At 39.9% G+C, this 17,103-nt stretch overlaps 1 protein-coding gene across 1 annotated transcript in view; it reads right to left on the reverse strand.

The window, feature by feature from the left end:
• Window positions 1-6,995: 6,995 nt before the first annotated feature.
• The window catches only part of PDGFA (platelet derived growth factor subunit A), a 26,831-nt gene continuing 16,723 nt past the window's right edge, over window positions 6,996-17,103 (reverse strand). The window contains exons 4-5 of the mRNA XM_019473942.1: window positions 13,203-13,329; window positions 6,996-10,195 (exon numbers count right to left, since the gene is read on the reverse strand). Of these exons, the coding sequence (XP_019329487.1) occupies window positions 10,185-10,195; window positions 13,203-13,329 (138 nt within the window). The 3' untranslated portion in view covers window positions 6,996-10,184. The remainder of the gene's footprint in view (window positions 10,196-13,202; window positions 13,330-17,103) is intronic.

A 17,103-nucleotide genomic window follows, 5' to 3' on the forward strand; every position in this document is an offset into this window, starting at 1 on the left:
TGGTAAATCTGAGTATCCATTTTGCTATTCTCACTTTGCTGGTCTCACTACCTGATTGAGAACATCAGCACCAACTTTACCATGTTCATCCTTAGTCATTCAAATGTGTTCCTGCTGTTGTTCCTGCAGCTAGATATATGCAATGCAGTATTTTGGCCTCCTAGGATGCAGAACAGGACAACTGCAAACAAGATAGACTTTTACCGCTCCCTTTATCACTTTTCACAGCTAGACCAGGAAGTTGCTACAGAAATTCAATAGTGTACACACTTGACACTTTAAAAAGCCTTCTCCCAGAGACAGAATCTTTTTGGATGATATGACCGTACACATCCACTGCGTATCGTAACTGCAAAAGCCCTGAGACCTTTCCTCTAAGATATAGAAGGTGCCATTTTTTTTTCTTTCGGAAATCTCATCCTGCAGAATTCATTAGTATCCTATGCAACAATGTACTTCCTGTAAGTAATGAGCTATAAAGTGTATTAGAAGTTTCCACTTCTGGTTTTATCTTTTCCTGATCTAGCCTGAAAATTCTTTTGAAGTTGCTCAAAGTGTTCTTCATGTATGCTTGTTTTAGGAAATACCAGATCACTACTGGCAAACCTCTCCTTAATTAAGCGAGATAAAGGAATCAAGATGATATGATCTGCTTAATTTCCCACCTTTTTAAAGTACTATTTTAAGATTTTTTTTTTTTCACTTGCCTTAGAAAAGAAACATGCTGAAGAAAATAAGGAAGGAAGAGACCTTAGAGGCCCAGAGAGGGCAGACATTGCTATGGACTGTCTAGTGGAGCTGGGCTTGCTGGTAGAAAGCCACTGAATAGTTACAGCTTTCCCTCAATGCTATGGAATAGTTTACTGAAAGGCTGCAGACCGCTTCTGAAACTAGCATCACGCCAGGCAATGTGTAAGAGGAAAAGACTAAGCTTACACTGTGTTAGCACAGTAGGCTCTTCAGGGCCTCAGCTTAGCAAGCCAACTCAGATCATGCCTAACTTCAAGCACGAGTAACTTCAAAGAAACATCTCACATGTCTCAAGTTCAGCTTTGCACTGACTCTCTTGCTGAATCACAACTTAGGGGAATGCAGGGAGCTAATGGGAAACATTTGCACTTGCTAACCCCAGCTGCAAGGTCCCAAAACCCCCATTAGATATGCAGACATAGCCTAACCATTTTGGATCGGCCAGCAGGCTCTTCACAATAAACGGATACAAGCTGTTAGGCAAGCTCTTCTGAAGCACATGTAAGAGAAACAGATATCCCTGAATAAATAGTGACTATTTGATTTAAAAGCAGCATTTGTGGCAATCAGTAAAGTACACAAGCTGAGCATTAACCTGCAGGACTCATACATGGCCTGTTAAAGAAACCACTCTATCTGTGATAAATTGCTTCCGTCACTTTTGCTGTGGAAACCCATTGCCGTCAAGGAAGAATTCAGATCCTGAAGATGTATTTGAGTAGCTTCCTGGCTCCAAGAAGACGTCTGAGCAGCTTATTTTACTGTGGGTGAGGTTGGACCAAGACGGGTCTCCCAAGTGTATGAGCACAGAGCCCTGAGTCTGCATGGGAATCTTGCTGCCAAGTAGATACCAGGTCTCCTCAACCACACCATGCAGCATGATACCCTCCCCGGCATGAGGGACATGTAGGCATCAGGGAAGTATCAGCCCTCAAGGCAAGGGGGAAAAGGAGAAACTGCAGTGCTTGGTGGCAGCCAGGGAGGATGCGTCTTCAGGCAGGACCATTTGAGCACAAGGAGGCATATCTTGGCTTCCCTGAAGTGCTGCAGCATCTCTCCCATCTTCTCTGGCCCCACACAGCAGGCACAGCTGGGCAACAGGCTCCAGCAGAACAGGGCCCATAGCAGAAAATCTGGCTTCTTGAAACTTCCCTGGTCTTCAGCTTAAACCAGCACGACCTTTATATAGAAAAGACATGTAAAACCAAAGTGCTAAGGAAAAGGTGAAGCATAGCTGGAGTAAGGAGGACTCCCCACCTGAAATGTCAGGCTGTCCCAGCAGTGAACAGGGCATGCAGCAGGCACTTGAAAAGTCACTGCTGGGAAGTAACTACACCAAAGAGCAGAAAGCTAACCTGGGGTTCGAGTGCCGCTACCTAGGAAAGGAAGGCAACACTCACAGCAACATCCCTGTGTCAAAATTAGCCTCTCTGTGGAACACAGACAGAGGGGGTTTGAAGCCAACTGAGGTTTATTGAAAGTCTTGCAAAAATGAGTTAAAATTGGATGCCCAAATCCCTTAGACTGCTGAGAAAAATCACAGCCAGGGATGTCCAGCAATTCTGGAGGGCTCTTGATACTTCACTGCGGTCTACAAGTTTGAGTGCATCCCCAAAAGGAGCTGAGGCCGCTCAGCACTTCACCCACAGGCCCTCTGTGAACAGAGTCTTCTTTCTTGTGGTCAAACAGGGGATATCTTGAATTTATGTCGTGCTTCTCCCCTTGTGAGCAAACAAAACAATTTCTATGAGTAATTCTACCCGCTAATTGCCAAGGAAAAGTCTAGTAACAAATGCTTTGCATTTTTGACAGGTCAGAGGCTTCCCTAAACAAAGTTGCTGTTTTATGTTTTCTAACAGCACATGTTCACATCCGGGGACCTCGGCAAATTCCAGTATGGATGAGTCTCTGTGGGAAATTGCTTTTCCAGTTTTTCTTGTTTTAACTGCTCCAGGAAATGAGTCTATTTTTACAACAACACTAAACAGCAAAATATGAAACCATTATCTGCTTCGTGGCAAGAGTTTCGGGTCAATTCTCAGGTAACTGTCATCTCCAGTGAAGTCAGTGGAGTTGTATCTATTTATGCAAGTCAGTGATCTGGCCAATCATGTAATTGGTTGATCAGTTACTAGAACATAGAGCTACCATTGGCCTAAGGAGTGTCCCATTTTCATACGTCTCAAAGTTCATCCAAGCCCTGATGTATCGATAAGTGAAGTATTCAAATATTATGGTCTGTAAAGACGATCATTAACTGCTGAAAGATTTAAGCATGAGCATTTTCTATGAACACCTACTTTGTCACTGAATGATCATTACATGTAGTATGTTTCCTGGATTCTTTTTTCACCTGCCAAATAAACCAGGGTGGGATTTTCAGAAGTGTTTAAAATGCTTTTCTTCTACTTATTTGTGATTGCTTTCAAGAATCAAGATGTTTTCAAAATCCCCAGGGGATTTCAAGTGCTATGGGCTCAACTGCATCTCTGGGTGCTTCTGGTTTTTGCATACCTGATCTGAACAGCTACTCTCAATTTCCAAGATGGACAGTAAAACCAGTTGCCTTCATTATGTAAGATCAAAGATAGCACATGGAGGCCAAAACACCGGGTCTCATCTTGGGAAGATGAGTGTGCAACACTTGCTACAAACTTGGCTCCTTATTTACCTGTTTGAGGGACTACTACTACTCACTCATATGTGAATTTCTTTTCTGTTAAAGCACACAAGTCAGGCTTTCTTTGTGTATTTTTATCTAAGATCTTGGAAGACATTTGGCATGCACAAGTATCAATCCAAACAGAAATTTTTAGATGCTAAAAACTCAAACCGAGTCAGATTTGATGGCCTGCTAATGAGTCAAATATAATAATGATTGGATTCCCCTCTAGGGGAAGAAGTAACACTGGAAGAAGGTGACACTGAAATCTTCAGTGACAGAAATTCTATCACCAGGATGTTGCCAGAATTCCATCTACTGATCATGAACAAGACTAAGAGTTAGCACTTCCTTAGTTTCAGGTTGGGAACTACGTATTCGACTTTCCACCTAACTGAAAAGCTCACCAAACGTCACTCAAGAGACTAGCATATGGAAAACAAACTTAGAGACAATATCTAAGGAAAACAGTTTCCAACCTATGACTTGTTCTTTGATTTACAACTGTGATTGCAGGCCCCACCTCAGAGTCATATGCCATAATAGGTAGCAGTTCAACGAGAACCAGCTGTAACTTTTTACGTGTTATAGTGATTCTGAGCTACTTCAGCACATAATTTAGCCTGATGCAGCAAATAATTAGAATGCCTAAAGGGAGAGGTAACATTCCACAACTGAAAAATGAATGACCAGCCTTTTGATCTTGTTCATTTTATTTTCTAATTCCTTTTTTCCTAAACTAAAAAGTGCTGTATTTCACATGAAATTCACTCTCACTATTTTTCCTCATCTCAAACTTGTCTATTATGGAGATGACTGTGAGTTCGCAAATTATATTCTCTGAGATACCTAAAAAGATAATCTTAAATGGGATCACTGGCATTAGTAATTGCAGTCCTGAATCTACCCACACCGGGAAAGTACTTTCCCGAAAAAGAACAAATATGTATTTCAAAATGGCAACCTCCATGGGAGTAGAAGAGAGTGGAATTCTCCCAGCTGTTTTTCTAGTTGTACGTTCTAGTCTTGTTACTTCATCTTTGGGGTTGCTTACAACATACTTCAACACTCTAAGAGCACAAAGACCCCCGTCCCACAACTGGGATCCTGTGTCAGGAAGGCACACCCTACTCAAAAAGAGTAATAAAGCATCAACTCTGCTCCATTTGCCTGAGGTCAATGGGATGTTTGTCCAAAGTTACAAGCGTGCTTAGGCACTGGTTTGAAGAAGGGCAAACACAGGCACCTCTTAAAGTGCTTTTCCACGTTAGGGCCTGGGAAAAAAAATTCAGGATTGGGCCCATGATAAAACCAGTTCCCTTAGGAAATGTTACCCACACCATAAAAGGAATGAATGACACTGAACTGAAGGGAAGTACAATGAAAATTGTCTACCGAATTTTTGAAAATTCCCATAAAATCCGAGACTTGATTTGTTCTATGTGCGTAATTTTCACTGTAAGTCACAAAAGGTTGACTCCTTAGAGATGCAGGAAATGACTAGCTCATGATAGCATAAAAGGCTGCGTAATTGCATGGGCAGAAAGCTGGATTTTTATCAGTCACTACATTCTCTGACGATATGGCAGTGGTTTTTGATCATGTATCCGATGCACAATAATTAGGCAAAATGACTTACCCTCAATCTTTTCAGTATTTAGCTCTAAGGGTGCAAGGATTCATTCTTGGAAAGGGAAGATGGTCGTGTGATTTAGGGCACTGGATGAGCACTCAGATCTGAGTCCTATCCCTGGTTCTGCCATAGCCTTGCTGTGTGACCTTGCACAGTCATTTCTCCATGCCTCGGTCTCGCCTAAAATGGGATAACAATAGTTCTTTATTTCAGAGGAGATATGAGTACAAACCAGTTCAAGACTGTGCCGCAGAGATGCTACAGCAAAGAATGGCACAGAAAAGCTCAGACATGGAATAATACCTTGCTATTAAAATGTGGGAAAACACACAGTAATTAAATGAAATAATAAATACAAAACATAGGCTGATTTTTGAGGAATGCAACATTGATAAGCTTTTCTCTGTTACCTGAAATTAAAGCAAACTTAAGTGGGATTCTTATGGGTTTAAACGATTTTTACCTGACTCTGTTTCTGAGATCTGCTAGTACTAGAAGCTGTGTATTAGAAACACCAAGAAAATTACTTCATTGACAACCTCCACATTGTTTCTGTTTTAAAGCAACCATGATTTCCAGCCCAAGAGAGGGTCAGATAAATATTCAGGGTAGGATTTTCAAAGCTATGGAAGGGGCCTACAAACATGATTTCCTTCAAATTACAGTAAAATATGAGCATGCAAATCTGAGGTAGCTTTCAAAGTTCATCTTTGCTTTTGGGTACACTTTCAAATTAAATTATAAATGGGGCCACTGATCTTAATTGAACTGTCAGATGTCTGGAATAGCTTCAATACCACTATTCCAGAGTTACGCTGTTGCTGGAATTGGACAGAGCTTTAGCAGGGAACCTTCAATAATGAGTATTTTTCCAAATGCAAAGATGAATCTTTTTCTCCCCACAAACACGCATGTACACAACAACAGCATTTGTCTTTCATGTGGGGGTCAGTTATGGGCCTGTAGGCCTGAGAGACAGGATCTCGGGGCACATGCCTAGATAAAGCAATTGATTTGGAGATAAACAGATCAAAGGCTGTTTTGTCAGGCAGGAGGAGAGAGAAGAGATATATGATGAGACAGATCCTAGGAAGGGAAAATCATTTGAGAGACAGAAACAGAGGGATGGGAAAGTCAGGCAGAGAATAGCTGGAAAGTAGACCACAGAAAGGCAACATGGACCCGAGGAAGACAGCCAAAAGAACCTCATAGCTGGAATGCTGAAGCCCGTTGGAGGGAGGAGACCCGTGAGATGCTGTTCCAAGCAGAGTAAAAAGCCTAAGCTCAAAGACACAGAAGTGCTGGAGCTGCCTAGGAACCTCCAGGGCTGGAGAGGAGCAACTGCCTGTAGTCACCGTGCACTGTCTAATAAAGCAGATGCCAAGCAGGACGGAGGACAGGAGAAAAGGAAAGCAAACTGGCATGTAATCCTTGATTTCACTCAACAAAAGCAACTGAAGGGCAGCTCTGGAAAGATGAAGCACAGAATTAAATGTAATGAATTGGCTAGAGAATCAGCGATCACGCACCATATTATAACACTGAGATTCTTTTCAGGCAGTCCACTACACATACACTTTCTGACCAGAAAAGACCACAAAAAGGATGAAATCAGACCAACAACTCCTGAATCTCTGGACAGAGGAAGCAACTTCAGAATGTAAATCAGAAAAACGTTTTACCCCCAAATCTCTACCTAGTATGTGCAAGGACAAAAACGACAAGGTGTTAAAGGATTGCATGGCAACGTGACTTACAACTACCATCTTCAACTCCTTCATTAAGTCCCCTACTAGCCCCCCACCCCACAAATAACAGAGATGTCAATCAGGCATCTTGCGGCTCCAATTGCTCACACCCTTCCCTGTAACACTCCAAATCTTGCACTTTAAAAGTCCAGATGGAGTCCACCTCCAGTAGACAGCAGAAGAAGATATGACACGGCATTCACAAATGCACAGAGAACTGTTTAATTTACAGCCACAATGGTGAAACAAACCATTTCAGAGCTTGGACATTCAAAGTTAAGTCTGACACTCATTCTTATATTCACTTATTGTGCTTAAGTATTAGAGAACACAGGATTACATTAACAGTACACGACAATCTGAGATCCCTGCAGGACCGAGTAGTGAAAGGGATGAGCAAGAATGAGGGACCAGCCCCTCAAGTGGTGTAAGCTGGTACAGCTCCATTGCAGGCAACGGAGCGATGGTGATTTACACCAGCTGAGGATATGGCCCTTGAAATGTCCAACTTAACTTTGAATTAATGTCTCCTGCGTCACAACCTTTAATGTTACTGTTCCTTCTGGTTCTATCTGCCACCTTGAAGAAGGACTAATACCATAGCCTGTAACGCTCAGAAGGCTGGCGGGTAGTATCTCAGCTGGACTACAGTAAATGACGCATATGTCATGACACTACTCCTTGTATTTTAAAAACCATGGACTGGATCCTCATCTGATGTAAATTAGCTTAGGGGCAGCTGAAGTCAAAAACATTTGCCAATTTATACTAGCTGAGAATATAGCCCTGAGATTTTTGTGTTTTCTGCTGCATGCCGTATAAACACGGTGCTGGAGAACAAAGACTCATGTGCGTTTCATTCCTGGTAATAACATCAACTCGAGACTACAAGTCTCAAGCAAACAACTACTGGAAAAGACTCCATTCGGTCTTCATTCTCTCCTGGTTTTCTGAATTTGGCGTAACACATTTATTTGCTGGCACCAATAAAATGCATGCCTCTCAGTTTGCTTTTTTTTCAAGACTTCAATATAGGGCCAGACTCACTCGCGATGTAAATCAGCAGAGCTCCATTATACTCAATGGACTCACTCCGGGGAAGCTGGCCCACAGATCTGAATGCAACCTTCTTGTGCCAGTGCAACCATAGGACTCTCAAAAGTTGTTTTGCAAATTATTCCACTTAAGTGACTTTGACATCCTTTCATACCTGCACAGTGTCTGAGTGGGTCACATAATGCTTTTCAACTACATGATTTTAATGGATATATGGTTTTTTTCATTAGATATCTTTTAGACAAAAAAGGAACGGAGCAACATTATTGGCATCCCACTGAAACATAAATATATAAATTACATTTTATACACTTTTTTAAACGCAGACACATACATTCATGTGCATAACATTGTGAACAGTACACTTAGTGGAAAACAAGCACAGACAATCTTAGTTAAAGGTATTTCCAGTTTTGGTGCTCAACAAATACACTGGGAAAATGATCACAAAATAGAACGGTGACTAACTCTATCTCTGCATTAGCATCTGAAGCCAATAATGCCTGTTAGCTAACATTGCTTTGTTTGGTTGAAATTGGACATAGCTGCAGGAACAGGAGGGGAATGTCTGAACTATATTTAAAGAAAGGGAAAGGATAAAATTCTCTCTTTTGTTGTTTTAAGGTTCTGCAGTTCATTCACATTTGAAGATATTTTTTATTTGAGTGGAAACACTGTCTTCAAGACAAACTTTTTTGTCGTTCCAAACTGAGAAAACTCTTTCATCTCTTTGTAGATGTTTCACAAATAAAGAATCCAGTAGTTCATTGTACATATCCAATGTGATAATCCAACTAAAACAAAGGGTACATAATCCAAACTACTGGGGTGGGGCAGTGATTTTGGCCAAGTGAGTAGCCATGTCATATCTGGCACAGCCCTGAATTTCCAAAGCAGTACAGAAGGATTTAGCCATGTGGCTCCCACTGCAATCCGTGGGGAACTGAACATTTAATCCTTTGGCACTTTGAAAACACAGGAGCTGGTGCCAGAGTATTTTATCTGCCCCGCTATAGTTAAAATAGATTTTGATGTTATTTGGGCTATTCTACTACAAAAATATGACCACAAAATGCTTTTTTTTTCTTTTTTCTTTTTTTTTTTTTGGTTCAAGAAAACATAGCAGGCTTTCTCAGGTATATAAAACTGTTAATTTTTAGATAAAAATACAAACTTCACCTTTACAAAAACACATATTTCTGTTGAATACACATAAAGCATAACATTTTACCAAAAATAAAGAACTTTAGGTTTTGTTCAAATATTTGCAGCAAGGTAGTTCCCATGCCACCATGACATTGTACAATGCAGATACAAGAATTTGTACATTTCACACAGCTCCAACATGTGAAATAAAAGTATCTGTTTACTGATAAGAATGACAATTGCTAACACAATATCACTAGTAGGCAACTGGCATAAGTCTTAAAGGAAAAAAAAGGATTTTTGCATGGATATCCTATGATTTGTTTACGCACATGTCTCTTTTTTTCTCTTTTTTTCTTTTTATGTAATGCTTTAAATTACGGGGGAGGTTGGGGAACATAAACCAAGAAACGTCTAGAAAATTATGCATAGGTATACCATTTTTATTTTAATACATCTCATTAGTTTGCATCCCACTAGGAGAAATACCATAATGTTTTGTGTTCTGCTTATTGTTATACCAGTCTTTTATATGTGTTATTGGCAAATGTAGTCCAAGAGATAATAAAAAGCTAGGCAAAGAGTAAAAAGAAAACTTAATAATCACTTTATGGTGTAAAAAAAAAAAAAAATCCACTTAAGGCTCCCCAGAAGGTTTTTTTGTATAGACTTTTAAAACACCACCAAGCAAGGATGTATTGTTCTATAGTGTTTGCGTGGCATTTGATCATTTCATACATTCCTGCTTTTTTTGTGCCTGAAGTCCATCAGTGTCCATCCATCTTCATCAAGAACGCAGGCACATTTCTTGACGTAAAGCACCGTTGACTGCTCTGACAGAAATCCACTATTCACTTAGATTTTTGTCATGTTTTTGAGTACTTTTGGTATCCTCCATTCATTCAACTGTCTTTTTTTCTTTTCTGTTTTTCTTTCTTTCATTTTTTTTCTTTTTTGGACAGGGAAGCTTCCTATTGTTTCACAGAGTGCTACAATACTTGCTTTGATGTCACATTAAACAAATGTACATTGTCTCTTTGTTCTCATTAAGTGTTCTTTTGAGCCAGTTTTTTCACACAGGAGAACAAATAAAGTATACAGTCAATAAGCACCATACATAGTAGGTTCAGGAATGTAACAAACCATGTACATCCATGTCCCAGAGAGAAGTTTTTTTTCTAGCTTATTTTCACCTTACATCTGCAGGAGAGAAAAAAGATACAATAACTCTATGATTAGAATCAAAGGTCCTATCCTCTAAGTAGATGACTTATAAAAAAAAAAACTGTTCTGCATGAAGAGTCACTAACCTGGGACAAGAAGTTCTAAATGCTGTTTTGATTGAGTTTACATGCTCACTTTTAAAGTTGAATTTTAGAAAATCTTTGCTTCTATCATACTACTCCCAATAAATACCTGTTAATCTGAAACAGGATATCAAGTTTAGCATTCTTTAGAAACGATACATCAGTATAAATGAAAACTGCCATTGGGAGTTTATGTGCAAAAATAGGTGCTTGAAATTAAATTCACCACCATCCAGGCATTAGGCACATACACTGCAAAATCCAAATCATTCCCGCTCCAAATACTAGAATCAATTGCAAGTGCTGCAGTTTACATAATTTCAAGTGATTAGGAAATGGAAATTCCATACTCAATTTGGAATGTGTATCGCCATCGTCGCACACTGCTAATATGCTGGCCAAAGGATTTCAGGCATTTTTGCATTGAGAGGGTGTTAATTTTTCACTACACTGAAAACTTCATGAATTTTGATGACTGTCATCACCCTACTGAGACTGAACAGACTAAAAAAAAAAAAATCTTAATTTTCTGGTGTAGTAACACAGGGCCCTGCAACACAAAAACATGGTATTTCTAAGCATCTTCCTTGTCAGGTAGGCAGATCGGACCATCTCAGGTGCATGTACAATCAATCCCAGTTCATGCCAAAACATGGGTTTGATGGTCATGCATATAATAGTATTTGCTGTATATACACTCAATGTTTTACAGCCAATGACTGGGAACACAAGAATTTGTAACCTGGCAATTCATTCATGCAGTATTATGTGATGCTTTGACCTCAGAAATCAATAATAATGAAACAAAAGCAGAGGCAATGGAACTTGAGATTTCAGAAGCTGAAGTATTAGCACCCTCCAAAAAAAAGAAACAAAAAAGGCAAGAAAAGGAAGTAGCTCAAGAATGTAAGATGCTGATGGTGATGTGGAGCTTAAAGGAAAAATACCAGCAGGTAGAATTATCAAAGCCAATCAAATCTTATCTCTTTGCAGCCTTGAGGTAGCAAGTGTCAAGATTTTGAACAGTGATTAAGTTGAAGTGATGATATTTGATTAAGTTTTCCAGTACTTGTGCTATTAGGGTGTTCAGCATATAGGTCCTACCTGAATATCAAATAGTTCCAGTAGGTTTTATGTTGGTTTTAACTTTTTTCGTTTCCGTTTTTTACCTGATTCCCTAGGCCTTCCTGTTAACATAAGGGCAGGGCTGGTAAAAAGCCCTAAGGTAATGCATTTCGTTGAACACTGAAGTAATAAATACTCAAACCGTTTACATTTCAAAGAAATCTCATTATCTTTTGCATTAAAGTAATAACTTTATAACGTTTGATTTGACATTCCGTTTACAAAGTAATTATACAAAAGTAAAGAAATAATAAACGAAGTTAGCATTGCAACGTCATTTCCAAGATCCATCTATAATTACTGTTACCATGCAGTATTCAACATTTGCTTTCAGCTCTGTAGTCAAGTTATTTTCAGCTCATCATCCACTTGCTGGTGCAAGTTTTGTTCCTATCAGTAATTAAATCCTAGAAATCTGTATTCTTCCATGACAATTCTACCCCATTTTTCACACACACCAGAAAGAAAAGTTTTCATCTTAAAATCTTAACTGCTTAGTCTTTGGCAATTAAAGACATTTTGGAAAACTGAAATTCATCTAATGAAAGGTTTTTTCCAAACAGAAAACATAGGAAAAAAATCGAACCATGCACACATGAAAATAACCATTTTAAATGTGGGTTTGTCTACTCATAACTCAACCCAGTTTCAGCTAAAACGCTCAGCTCAGATTATAAACTGATGTCCAACAAAATCACAGCAGAGGCCTAACTTTGCTTTTATACAAATTCTAATTCTTCTGCTCTGTACATAGCAACTGAAGTTTACGTTCACTTAGACCAGATTTATGTCTCCATGCTGGATGGAGACAGTACAGAAAACCCTTCCTTACCCAGCCACCTATGAATTCCATCACCTTTGGGCAGCTTTCCTCCTATATTTACTTGCTCTTCACTGACTCTAATTTTGGGGCTGGCTCTACTGCACCCCTAAATTCCTGGCAGAGGTGAAAGCAAACTTTTGAGGCTGCCTTCAACCAAAATCAGGAGGAAGGGAAGTGTCCTTTCTACTGTAGTGAGTTTCCTGAATATGTGTCAAGTTCTGCATTGATTGCACCCTAGTAAGAGGATCCAAGCTAACGATTTTAAGTGGTTTTATGAAAGTCACATTGAAAGTAAATACTTTTCCCCATAAATCTTTCCCCATGGTAATTTAAATGTTGGCTTGATAAAGCAAACTTACATTTAACGTGGCAACTGACAATAAATTCTGGACTATATATAAGTAAGAAAACAACAGGAACAGGCAGTGTTGTTTCAAAACTCCTTACTCCTGAATATTGAATTTATTGCTAAGTGCTTTACATTCATTTCATTAATATTTTCCCCAAGGTCAAGTAAATCTCAGCTTTAGACCTGTCTTCACAAAGTCTAAAGAAATTAGGCAACAGAGTTCACCAATAAGCTGGAACATGACAACCTTTAACTTAGTTAAGCAAGACCTGAATACTATCGGGCATTTACATTTATTTAAAGGCTAACCTAGTGAGAATTGATACACTGTAAACTTCAAATGCAAACTCTTTATCCAGCACAAACTGTCCCTAATTTTGCATCTTCAACACACAGAGAAGTAGCTGGGAGCTTCTCTACTGGGTTCACTGGAAGCAAAATTTGCTTTACATTCTTTACTAATATAAAAATAAGGTCCATATGAAATCAGCATTAATGCAAAAAAAAAAAAAAAGGGGGAAAACATACCAGTTTCTTCTTCTCTATAATAAAAGGGGGAAAACATACTAATGCAAAAAAAAAAAAAAAAGGGGGAAAACATACCAGTTTCTTCTTCTCTATAATCTGAATTAGTATTTGATGATGTACAGGTGCATTCCATATGCTCTTCTAATCTCACCAGAACTTCTTTTAATTTTGGCTTTTTTCTAACATATTCCACTTTTGCCACCTATAAAATACAACGAGGTATGTACTGAGACATTAACATAGTTATAGTTCAGAACTGAAGACAGGTGACTATAGACCTCTGTTTTAATGTAGCCAAACCCATATAAAATGTTAGCATACTAATCATCTTTTATCTTAATTGTGCATCGTGTAACTATTTATTGCACAGACTATTTGTTTATTCAAGTTCAGCAGTTTGAAACAATTTTCTTTTCCCCCAAGAGATAAAACGATTTCGCATTCATTTTGGTTTGAAGTTTTAAGCAACTCAGTTTTCATGTACATCACAATAAACTTCTATACAGATTCAAATCAGTGATTGTTCTTGTAGACTGCCACTTTTAGCATGATCTTCTGTACATGTTGACCACTGTTCTTAAGCTGAAGGCTAACAGTGAAGGCATTAGGTTAGTTTGTAATACATTTTACAATTTACAAGTTGGTGTCTCCAGAACCCTCTGAATGTAAAGTGCCCAACTCTTTACAGAACCAGGATCTGAGTATCAGCTTAGAAAGCAGCAATCTCAAGCCTACTCGCTTCTTGCAGTGACCTGGGACTTGTTTAGAGGAGTTCCCATGCACTGTTTTTAGGTCCAAGGGAAGTACCAATCGCAAACTGGATCCAGCCTTTGGCTTTATTGTGGATAGCTGGCAGGTACGCTATTTCTCTCCAGTCCATTCAACTGCTTCCAACTGCACTGCTCCACTTTGGACCAAAGCACTGGCATCCTTAAAAAAAAAAAGTCTGGAGGGAAGGTGAGGTTTGAGGAAGGAGCATGCTGGAGAAGCTCTGGCTACATGCAGGTCTCACATCTGAAGGAAACCAATGCAGAAGAGAAGGACGTTATGGTGGGGGGTATACTGAATATGAGGACATCCTGACCATCTTGGTGCCGGCAGCCAGGAGAGGAAGAAAGGTGCAGGAGGCAGGAACACTGCCATGCTGGAGCGCTGAAATGGGTTGCGGGATGCTGGACACAGACTTATGCTAAGTGTTAACGGGCATGATGGTCATGGCCATGCAAGGGAATACAGCATAATGTGGGCAAAGAGAGTGCTAGACAGCATGTAAGGGGTCCAATGTTTAGTTCACAATTGTGTTAAACACTGCATGAAGAGGTGGTAATCATTTACTTGAAATGGAAATCGCTAAAATGAAATCATGGCTTCTCAGTCCTACTAATGATTTATCTACCATTTGACAAAAGGAGGCTGCAATGTGGCTGTCCCAGCAAACAAGAAGACTACGTAGTACAGGTATGCATTACAAATCAGATAGATAAGGGATTAGAAGGACAAGAGAGGCTGGTTGTCTCTACAAAAGTTATATGACAAAGCTGTAAAGTCTGATCCAACCAAAAGCTCCAGTTACTACCAAATAAAGCATCCACAATTACACGAGACTCTCCTGGTAATGGTTTACTTGTGTATTTGGTGGGGATTTAATGCTCCAAATCAATCTTCACACTATGAAAATGATTCCCTGGCCCTCCCAAAAGTGGAACAACAGCGTCACAAAATGAGAGTGGTAGCTGGAAAAAAGCATCACATTCCCAGTTCCCAGAAACGCTCTTCTGGCTCTGTGGACACAAACTACCAAGGACCTCTGAATGACAGTAACAGAAGCTAGAGCAAAATCCTGGCGTTATTAAAGTCAATGGGAGATCTGCCATTGCTTTCATGGATCGAGGAGTTCAGATCCACGTTTTAGTCAACACCTCTTCTGTCAACAGGATCTGGAGATGATTTTCATTTACCCAGCAAACAAAAGTTGCAGGGAGACAGATGCAATAACTAAAGTGTCCACATTAAAAGGTATCTTCCAAGACTGCCAGATCTCCATATAAACAGATTAAGAACTGGCCGTGACATACAAGAATGCTTTTGCTGAAAGACTAACTATGGATCGGAGCAGTGTATTTCAAAATCTCCTATTGGAACCCAAGTCCATCAAGCCTTTGAACACAAAAATTTGAAAATGTATGGTACAACTGAGTCATCTGGCATCAAAGGATGACTAATCCTTAAAATTTACAAAAATAAACAGTAATTAAGACACCTCCACCATCAGAGACAAAGAAAGAGACCCAGCAATCATGAAACAGCTTTCAGATCTGCCATGCTTATTACAGCTGTTAGAATAAACCAGTCTTACTGAAAATTACGTGCAACAAAAATAAACTGTAATCAAGCTTTTTAAAGTCTGTCCTTGTTTTGCTTTGTTTTCCACACTGAAAGATACATGCAGTTCCTGTGGCTATTTGGTTTTAAACAACAGTAAAAAAAAAACAAAAGAAGGTAATACTTTGAAGAATAGGATCATAATGGATTTATGCAACAACTGAGAGCTGTTTTTTACTGTACTGTAGTTAAAATACAATCCAGCATATGTTCCACTGCCCCACTTCATGCTACACAAGTTAAAGGAATGTCGCTTTTTAAGATGTTGCAAATATTCAAACTGAAGCAGCACAAACCAGATAAATTGCTGTGCTTGTGTCATCTGTTAATACCTGCTGCCACACAGGATCTGTAATTAATGCTAATCTAAAACTATATGGGTTGCAGGTCAGGTTTTCAGTGGGTAAAACAGGGATAGCTATGCTAACAGCATGGGATTTGGCCTTGTGTTAGCATCTTTTTTCTTCTTTGTATTTTTCTCCCTGGTGTTTATCTCGTACAGTTACTCTCAGGCATATTACCAAATGCTTTGAGATGGTCAGTCCTCAACAAACCAACATCAGCTTCTTTTACTTGTCTCTAATGCAACAAAACTAAAAACCATGACAACCTCAAATCCTCCAAAACCACAAAATATCACTATATAAAAACTCTCTAAGAGAAAGACAGTGAAATAACTGACTAGTTTAGTTAAATGGCATATAACTGGTGGCACCATACTTGTATCAGTGTAGACTCTAGGCACTATCCTGCAGTGTGGTGTGGTGGCTAAGTAAAAATGAAAATAAAATCTGATAAAAATAGGTGGCCTAACGGAAACATCATGGCAACACCTTTTCTAGAGCTTCTCCAGGAGACATGAAATCAGGGAGTAAGAACAGGAAAAAAACAAGGTGCCAAGCAGAAGTGCCCAAAACACCTCTAGCACAAAGCCAAAATTTATCATGGGCAGGACCTTGCGAGAGAAGTCTCAGCGCAGAAAATTCCTCGTAACAGCAAAACTCATGTGGCTGATAACTAAATACAGGATGGGAAATAAAACCAAAAAACAACTGAATGAGGATGCTTTTTGAAAGCATCTATTTCCTCAGTATTAAAATAAATGTGTGCTGATACAACGAAGGGAAAACCTCCCTTCACCTTGCAACTGTGATCTTTACAGCCCTCAGGTCTGCGAGGAAGACATAAGTCAACAGGGCATAAAGGCACCAGAAGGACTGAGCAGGGATCGGGGATCCTGTGGGGCCTGGCAAGTCAGTGAGCATTTTGCAGGACTGGAGCCACGGCTCCAGGGACAGGACGGCAGCACTGACGCGGTGCCTTCCAGGACACACCACGGCAGCTGCGCGCGCCTCCCCAGCGCAGGCAGGATGGGAAGCAGTGGGGATGCCAGCCACCTCAGAGCCTGGCAGCCACCCATCCTAAAATAGCCACTAAAGACATTTACAGGGCACTCCTCAGGCAAAACCCCTACCTAACAAAAGCCTTGTGCACAGTTACTTAGGATGGGGTAGGCAGAATTTTCCCTGCAGGGAAGCGAGGCCCAGGGGCGCGCTGTCCTTTTACCGCACAAGGGGGGGCGGCCCCGCCACAG

The sequence above is a fragment of the Aptenodytes forsteri genome, unplaced genomic scaffold, assembly GCF_000699145.1.
Source record: "Aptenodytes forsteri isolate BGI_AS27 unplaced genomic scaffold, ASM69914v1 Scaffold55, whole genome shotgun sequence".
In the NCBI taxonomy this organism is placed as follows: domain Eukaryota; kingdom Metazoa; phylum Chordata; class Aves; order Sphenisciformes; family Spheniscidae; genus Aptenodytes; species Aptenodytes forsteri.